This window comes from Vicia villosa, linkage group LG6 (genome assembly GCF_029867415.1).
Source record: "Vicia villosa cultivar HV-30 ecotype Madison, WI linkage group LG6, Vvil1.0, whole genome shotgun sequence".
NCBI lineage: Eukaryota > Viridiplantae > Streptophyta > Magnoliopsida > Fabales > Fabaceae > Vicia > Vicia villosa.
Genome location: NC_081185.1, coordinates 99,330,603 through 99,339,504, shown reverse-complemented (window position 1 = coordinate 99,339,504; position 8,902 = coordinate 99,330,603). Strand labels below are relative to the sequence as shown.

The 8,902-nt window shown below is 33.7% G+C and overlaps 1 protein-coding gene and 1 long non-coding RNA gene across 6 annotated transcripts; one reads left to right on the top strand and one right to left on the bottom strand.

Moving 5' to 3' along the window:
• Positions 1 to 889: 889 nt before the first annotated feature.
• Positions 890 to 3,936, bottom strand: LOC131611946 (dnaJ protein ERDJ3A). Its single transcript, XM_058883770.1, has 7 exons — positions 3,712 to 3,936; positions 3,379 to 3,434; positions 3,224 to 3,297; positions 2,461 to 2,954; positions 2,039 to 2,377; positions 1,417 to 1,770; positions 890 to 1,345 (listed from the first exon to the last, which is right to left on the bottom strand). Exons 1-7 carry the CDS (start codon positions 3,799 to 3,801, stop codon positions 1,058 to 1,060), a joined length of 1,695 nt encoding a protein of 564 aa, XP_058739753.1. The 5' UTR covers positions 3,802 to 3,936; the 3' UTR covers positions 890 to 1,057.
• A 237-nt stretch (positions 3,937 to 4,173) lies between these two features.
• On the top strand, positions 4,174 to 7,983 carry LOC131609401 (uncharacterized). 5 transcript variants are annotated; one of them, XR_009286151.1, is made up of 4 exons: positions 4,174 to 4,776; positions 5,104 to 6,339; positions 6,427 to 6,487; positions 7,581 to 7,983. It is a non-coding gene; the product is annotated as an uncharacterized LOC131609401 (long non-coding RNA). The 5 variants fall into 5 exon arrangements; XR_009286154.1 differs by lacking the exon at positions 7,581 to 7,983 and adding an exon at positions 6,825 to 7,567; XR_009286153.1 differs by lacking the exon at positions 7,581 to 7,983 and having other exon boundaries at positions 4,175 to 4,776; positions 5,104 to 5,403; positions 5,784 to 6,339; positions 6,427 to 7,568.
• Positions 7,984 to 8,902: the final 919 nt, after the last annotated feature.

The window sequence follows — 8,902 nt, the reverse complement described above, 5'->3', positions numbered from 1 at the left end:
CATGGGGGGCCAAAGTGTAGGCTTAGAAATATATTTAGAAGATTTCATGAAATGTAAAAAAAATGTTGTGATATGGCTGGAGGATCATCTAGCATCACTCATAATTATTGATACTAAGAGTCTGTTTGGTAAGATATATTTTTAAACTTATAGTTTATAAGTTCAAATGATAATTTAGACTCGTTTGCTAACGTTTTTTTATCACAAACTTATAGCTTATTTTACTAGTTTATAGCTTATTTTTCATATACTATTTTAAATAGTGTTTTAACTTATAACTTATCATTTTTCTTCCTTAGATGATGGTGTGTGATTTGGTAGGGAAAGGTGCATGGAGATGATGTCTTGTTATTTTTGTTATTTTTCAAGAAGAAATAATAAAAACCAATGTGGCATGATATAAACCCGCATGATCGATCTAACGATGAGTTAACATTGGAAGTCATCGCAGCAATGCGGCATAATATAAACCGCATGATCGATTGATGAGTAAACATTGGAAGTTAATGTGACTTCGGTGTGCTAAAATCACTTAATCTCGATCCCTCTCAATCTAGCCACCGGAACAAAGTAATCATTTAGTTCGTGCACACTAAACACTAAAACTACGCGTTCGTATAAACTAGGCCAAATCACCAAGATTAATATATTTTTAGAGTTTAAGAACAAGGACTAGTGCATTGGCTTGAAAAAGTTCATTTAAATTGACGTAATGAAAAAGTTCATTTAAATTGACGTAATGAAAAAGTGCAATCTGTCTTAAGGTGGATACATCATGCAAGAAAGCGAAGGTCACAGTTAAAAAGATTGGCTTACTGAGTTTGCAGGATAATAACTCAAGTTGATAAATTTGAAGCAAAGCCAAATTTAAAAACAAACAAAAACCATGTCAAAGTAAATAAGCTGATATGAAAAATGTCTCATGTTCAAGAAAAGAGCTTTTAAAACAATATTACTGTACATCAGACCTACTACCAATTATCTGATATGCTATCTTTTATATCTATATTGCAAAATACAGTGAGGTTCGTAAGGAACTAAATATAACCCTAATGTTCTATTTCAGTACAGGCTTCTTAAGTGTTTCCCTAAAGGGTATATCTCCACTTAGAATGGAGCCGATAAAATTCTCTACTTCCTCTATTGACATTTCACCTGTAAATACAGTGAATTTCCCTTTCCGAGGTTTGTAGGCAATCAATAACTTATCTGATGATTTATAACCTGTTTTATCAAATGCGTTTAGAAAGGATTGTTGCTGTGCAGAATCTAAGAGAGCATAAGAAATGGCGTCCCTAGAGCTTCCGCCTCCATTTGGTTTTCTTGACAAGGACATCTGTGAGACCTGAAATAACAGTGCTCCCTTAGAGATTTTTCACGAGATAAAATTTAGTAAGTTGATGAGTTTTCACTTACCAATGAGAGAAGTGATTCTAGCTTCTCCCTTGCTTTTGAAGATCTAAAGGCGCCGATTATGCAAACTGGAGTTTTCTCCCCACAGAGAGACTCAAAGTTTGCCCGAGAAAGCAGCTGAATGTGTCCGTCTTCGGAATCAGCTTGTTCTTTCTTGGACTGACTTGATGTTTCCTTTTTACTTACTTTCTCAAAACTATCAAGTATGCTACTAAGATCTTGTACACCAGATTTTATATCTTTCACAGATACCCCTGTTTTCAGAATAAGCTTTTCTCCATTTGGTAGCCAACCTACAATAGCTGGAAGTGCATCGACTCCTAGCTTTTTCACACTTGAATCAGAAACATCCGGAACCTGCAAATGATTCAAGATACACATTATGCATTTTTGTTTGTTTGTTAATATAAATACCGAGATCCCTTTCCACCGAAAAAACAATCTGAAATATACACATAAAGTGCTTACAAGATTATAAACATATATGATGGTTAGGTCTAAACATCAATGTTCCATGTGTCCGATGATCTAAATATATTTTCTTTTAATCTTTAAACTAAGAAATAGGCTTTCAGTCCATGTACAGAGAGAGAAATGAATTAACTGCCATTCCTGGCATACATACCTGTACATCACTGAAAGTAAAGCGTTTGCGATACAAGCCACTAATAACACGCCAAATTACAGGAGTGTCCTTTTTGGTGGAGAGAAGCAGCACCCTAGGCAACTTTCCAGTAGTGCTAAATTGCTCAAGATGATTCAAGTCAATCCGTTTTGAAAATCTTGGCAAATGTTGTTGACAGAAAGCCTTCAAATCCTTAACAGACAAGTCACCACCATACTCCACCAGAGAACCCTTTTCATTCTCCTTGTAAGAATAAACAAAAAGCCTAGGAGCTTTGCGGGAATATACACCAAGCTCCTTACATAATGAGCCTTCCTTTTCACAGTTAATGCTTCCAACCTGTCAAAAAAGAGAAACAATAAATCATCCAACTACAACACAATCAACGAAAATGATTTAACTTAAAAAAAATAAACAAAAACCTTCAAAGCTCCTTGCAATGTGCTGGAAACCTCTCCTATAATGGACTCAAAGTGTTGGATACCCCTCAATGAGGGTAAATAAGATAGCAAAAGCCAGGTCATTCCTTCATCAACTATTTCTTTCTTGTAGACATTTGAATTTATGGCTTTAAGACTTTTGGGGGAACTCTTGGACCCAGAATTAGACCTAAATGGATTCCCAAAATTGGACCCAGATTTAGATCCAAATGAATTGCCCCCAAAAAAGTTTCCAAAAAGATCATCCAAACCAAATCCAAAAGAATTTGAATCACCGCCACCAAATGAAAAGGAGAATGACTTAGAGCCTCCTTGGTCACCGCTACCCCATTGTTCCCCGGGTCTGAAGTGAAAGCCACTATGTCCAGAACCACCCTGACCTCCAGGATAACCGGTTTGAAACCCAGGATTACCTTGCTCATCTCCATATAAATCATAATTCTTCCTCTTCTCTTCATCCGACAAAATCTCATACGCTGTTAAAGGGGTCAACAACAAAAAATACACTCAAATGAACATCCTCAAACAAGAAATCAATAGAAACTAGAAAGTAACTTATTATCAGGGTTTTAAAAAGTATTCCACGACCGCGACAAAACGGTATTGGCAGGTGGTGATACCCATACGGTTATTCATTGTTTTTATGTTAAAGAACAAACTCTAGTTAATACACACCACAACAGCCGCAATCAGTATCGCAAGTCTTTTGTCTAATGGCATAAAGAAAGAAAGAAACTTTATATACCATTATTTATCTGAGAAAACTTCTCCTGTGCACTTTTGGCCTTGTTCTTATCAGGATGATATTGAAGAGAGAGTCTGAACAAAAAAATAAAACAATATAAATAAGCCAAGTTAACAGATATTGCTAGCTTCAACAAGAATACAAAATCAACATACTTGTGAAAAGCCTTCTTAATTTCTCGTTGACTCGCAGTTTTATCAACCCCAAGAACCTGATAAAAATTGAACCTTGTGCAATCAGCTTATGCAAACAATACAATTCAAATCAATACACAAAATTTCCCTTTTTTCCCCTTTTGCACCATCTTGTTCCTCAAGCTAGGGTAAAGAAAGACGAGAACTTGCAAATGCACATTCTTTGATAAAATAGAAACAATATACAACATTGCAATATAAAACCCCAAATTATAAACCTCAAAATGCAATATTTTTCCACTATTTCAACCTTCTCAAATTATAAAACCCTAGATAGGTTTCAATGGAACTAACCTTGTAGGGGTCGATTGATTTGGCTTCCAATTCCAAAAGGAAACACAACGTGGCGAAGATGATGAACAATGTGGTGGCTGAGCGGTTCATCTTAACCGGATCAGAATTTTGAATTTTGAGAGTGTTTGAAATCGGAACTGAGAAGAATGATGTTTAACGGTGACGGAATTTTGGATCGGAGTTTTTCTCTAAATAAGAAATGTGTTCGCGGGAAGAACCTCTAGATGTTTCCAGGTTTTAATTGCCGTTATTTGACGTGGCATTTTGATGTGTCACCACGCACACTGTCCAATAGGAATTCAGATAATCAACTATGTACCCAATACTATAATGTTGCCCAATCTTACTAATATACCCCCCTCAAATATTTTTTACACTAACAAAAGGCTATCTAAGTAATTAACAAAATAAATATTGCTCAATGCCATTTGTGTGCTTCTCATTAGTCACTTTTAAAAAGTTTTGTACTTCCATTTCACTTTTGAGCACATTTGGTTTCCCTCTAATTGATAGATACCCAATCCTCTGCAAAACAGCTTCATCATTGGCCACATTGCTCATTTGAAAATTATCCCTCTCTTCTTCCTCCTCACTTTCGTTCTCTCTCTCTCATCTTCTCTTTTCCCTGAAACCCTAGAATAAAAAAAAAAACCCTAAACTCCTCTCTCTATTCTGATTCAGATCTAGAAACATGGAAGAAGGATATCATTCCTCTCGCCGCCGCCACCATCGTGTATTCTGTCATCGTCTCATCGTGCCACCACCAATGGTTTTGCCGCCGTCATCTCTTCTCGCCACCACCACTATTTTTGGCGCTGTCATCTCTTCTCGTCACCACCACTGTTTTTGGCGCTGTCATCTATTCTCTTCGAATGTGTATCTTCTTGCCGACAAAAGATTTTCTTTTCAGTGTTTTGAAATGTATCAGATTTTCTTTTCATTCTAAATCGAAAGAATGACATGCCACCAAAAGAACTTGATGTTGTCATTTTCCATGGTGCATCAGGTTTAAAGATGACATGCCACCAAAAGAGAAAGATCAATGAAAGACAAATCGTTCATACGGTATGTTTCCCATACATTAAGTGGTAATCAAAATGAATGAGTGTGTTATTTTCGAGTTCCACATTTTTCATTTCAACATTTCCTTTCTCCTTGTCCCTGGTATTTGAAAAACCCTCTCTCTCTCTATGCTCTGCAGGTCTTCTTTAATCAAAGGGTTTCTTCATTTTTCTGCATGTTTTTGTTTGTTAGTTTTACTAGATCCATGTTTCACTGAGTTTAATTTATTGTTTTCCCTCTCACATTTTACGGTCGGTCTCCTATTTTAACTAGAACAAGAATTTACAACATTGTGATAATAAGATCACTAATTGTTATGTCTTTGTACAGTTATGGAAGGCCACACCGAAATCAACTCAAACACAGATGACAAATATGCGTTTGAGTGGATTCCCGTGATGGTGGAACTGGTTGGAAAGACAACTACCTGCAACATCAAATCCATAAGAAAAACAAGTCCTAAAGAATTTCCAAATCACGCTGCCGAGACCATATTCAGAACAAAAGACAAGTCCAAGACCTGGCTCAAGCACTCAAAGGCAACAACATCACCCTTTAGTAGCATCATATAGGTTCTGGTTGTGCTAGCTTTCGGCAGTCCGTTTTAGATTGCCATTTAGTAGCAGTTTGGTGAGTAGGTTTGGTAGCAGTTGTGGTGAGCATATATGTTTATGTGAACTGTTTTAACTAAATGTTTATGATCATGTTATTTTGCCTTCAAATTTATGGCCATGTCAAGAATTATATGATTCGAATCATGTAGCGGTGCCATTAGATGATCATGTACATAGTGAACCTTCCCTTGATGGTATTGAAGAGTTGGTCCATGAATTTAACAAAGATAACATGATAGTTCTTTCTATCTTTTAAGGGAGTATGTGATGTATGATGATAGTTTTTGAATGGTTCTTATACCAATTTATATCTGTTATTGGATTGTTCAGTCATGGTTTTAGTCTATATTTTAACGTTGCAAGATACTTATATTTGTGGTTTCATTTGTAGGATAGCTTTATGAGTCGATGCAGGTCTGGAATCGTTTTAACCATGTTATACATGCCTGCAAAGGCCTGTTCCTGCTCAAACGTTGATATTAGCGGGCTCTGGAAACTTCACTTTCCGCTCCTCCTTTGTCATCACAATGCTCAGCAGTTTCTTTTTAAGTTCTCCATGCAAATTCTCTTTTCAAGTTCTTTGCAAGTTCTCCATATCTTTATTTTTTGTTTAGAAATATTCCAAGATGCAAACTTGTCATTAACCTGCTATAACTTATCATTAAACCTTTGTGAACAGGAAGCTGAGAGAAAAAGGACATGAACTACAATGTGGCTATCTACTTACTGCTATTTCTAATGTTCTTAGTTTCTCAGATTTTGTCTATTGTTGTCGTATAGCATGGTTGAGTTCATATCTTTTCACGTGGTTCGGTTAAGCTCTTTCTCAGGTGTGTTATCCCAAAATGATTCACAAACATAAACATCTGCTTCTCAAACAACATATGAAATCTAAACTTTCTCTAAAATGAGAGAAGTCAAAACAATTGGAGAAATTATTATCCTCTAACATGTATGTTCTCTAAGAGTTACACATTATGGTTCTGTTTTATTCATTCTTTTCTATCTCCTTCCATTTTAATCCTAATATCATATGCAGGAGTCATATGCCGATACCGTTGGAACTACAATATGCAATTTAGAGCTAACAATAGTAGCTGGTACATGAATATCAAGTCCCTAATTTTACATCCATTGATAGTGCAACATGTTACCTTTATTCATTTGTATGGAAGTCTGTTTGTTTCCTGGCTTTCTTTGTACTTTATACATTTGTTTAGGGTCCTTATAACCATATAAATTTATGTGTTAAGTTGCATATTAGGAATAACACTACTTGCCAGTAATGTAGTTGCAGTGAAGCATTGAATAAATTGAAGAATCAAATAAATTAACAGTAATGCACATGCAAAATCTACACATCCATTACATTTTGTACACACTGCTTTCTATGAGTATACCATAATTCAACTTATGTACATTTCATATAATATATAGGGAAATGCTTAATGGTGCAACTCATTTATGAAAGCATACGAACAACATGGCAGAGCAGTAAAAAGTCTATAACCTTGGCATACATCAACTGCTTACCTTATTTCTTAAAACAACACATAACACATTGTTGTTTCACAGTTTGCATCAATATATGACTGACACGGTTGCCATAAAAGTATATGTATCTCCATTAGATTGTATGGGTCTGTCGAGTTTACTATTTTAATCTTATACACACTTCTCTGAGCCTATGAATTTGGATTTTGCTTCGATTTGAGGCACTGAATAACTATGACATGCAATTCTTAGTGGTAGATATAAGAGTTGTGGTCACCTTAGTTTTCAGTTATAGAAGTCACAAAATTGTTTCCTGCATGAAGAAGAGAGACCCCTAAGAAGAGAGACCCCTATTAATTAAGAGCTTTGGTGTTTTATCTATACATTTATTTTTACTTTATCTCATTTTTAAATGAAAAGCTGGAGGTTGCACACATGATATACCTTGCACACATGATATCCCTGCACTTTTGTTTATTTGTCTCTATTATTGCTCCTTTTAGAGAAGAACCGCATAACTCTCTAACAGCTCTTCTATCACCGCTACAAAATTTGAAGATATGATTTTCTTAATCCTTTTGTGTTGCCTCTTTGAAAAATATAGATAACTTAAGCATTGTTGATCTTGTGTCTTACTTCAAATTTAAAATTAACTGTTATCTTAAGTGCTGCTTGGGTAACATCGTTTTCCCATTTCAGCTGAAAACTGCTGGAGAAGCAGTGCAATGAACAATTGATTCAGAGTTATTAGTATTATAAATAAGAAGCGAAACGCACTTACTAGCATGTTATTGGTCAAAGGGTTTCTGACAAGAGGGAGAGAAGAGATAAAAGTAGTGACCAAAGGAGCAAAAGAAAGAACCCAAAAAGGAAAAACAACAGAGAAATGAAGAAGAAGCAGAAAGAGAGAGAGGTTGTGCAATAGAAGACAGTGAATGAAAATTATTACTATTATTATAAACAAACATTAATCATGTAAATGACAGATGAGGAGAGGATTAATTTTTACTTCACCTAGGTTGTTTTTTCTTTCTTCATATTTTTTATTAGTGATAAATATTTTTAATGCCTAAACATTTGATGTTCTAAGAAAAAATTATTTAATTAATTTTAAAATATTTAATTAATAAATAAGTTGATAGACACTAGACAAAGTTTGGATTAGATAATTTGAATTTCTTTCTTTTGAATTAAATAGAAGATATGTGATAGAATGAAATCTTGAAAAATACAATGATATTAAAATTATTAAGAGAGAATATCTTTTTTTCCCTAAAATTGAAGATTATGTATTTTCCTAAAATTATTAGATGATACTCAAAAAATCTAAATAATAATGAAATCATATTTTATAAGGAAGGTTAGGGTAGCAAATAACTTTATTTTTCTTGTGGAAACAAATATTTTACTTTTAAGTATGAGATTGCATTTTAATAAATACTTTACTTTTATAAAAAAACAAAAATCTTCGAATAATCAATAAGATATAATTAATTTTTAATTTAGGTTAAAACGATATTAGAAAATAATTTAATTCTAGATATAATATATGATTGACAGAAAGAATATTATAATAAACTCAAGTCTTGAGTAAATACAATATTTTTAAAAATAAAATGGATGAGTTAGTTCGTATACAATCATTAAATTAAATAGATATAAATTATTGATTTATAATTTAATTTTTAATAATATATTTATTTATATTTATATGTTAAATAAATAACTTAATATTTATAAATTAATTATAAGGGGGTGTTCACTGCCCCCGTTAGTGAATTTTCAAAAATATTCTTTAACATAGATTGGATATTGAAATTCATATACATCAATTATACAATAAATCTCTTCATGGTAAAGACATCTTTCATTCAAATCAAAAATGGTCTCTTCATCTTTAAAGACATCTTCATTCATTCAAGTTAAAATCTCTTGCATTCTTAATCAATATATTTTCTTGCAAACAACCTTTAGTTGTATAGATGAGGTAAACATGTATAGTGTGATTTTTGAACAACACA

Excerpts from the sequence above, each read along its gene's own strand:
- LOC131611946 (XM_058883770.1), bottom strand. The coding sequence starts at position 3,801 with ATGAACCGCTCAGCCACCACATTGTTCATCATCTTCGCCACGTTGTGT. Across the intron at positions 2,378-2,460 it reads CATTGCAAGGAGCTTTGAAG|GTTGGAAGCATTAACTGTGA; the intron begins GTTTTTGTTTAT and ends CTTTTTTGACAG. Across the intron at positions 1,771-2,038 it reads TTACTTTCAGTGATGTACAG|GTTCCGGATGTTTCTGATTC; the intron begins GTATGTATGCCA and ends AATCATTTGCAG.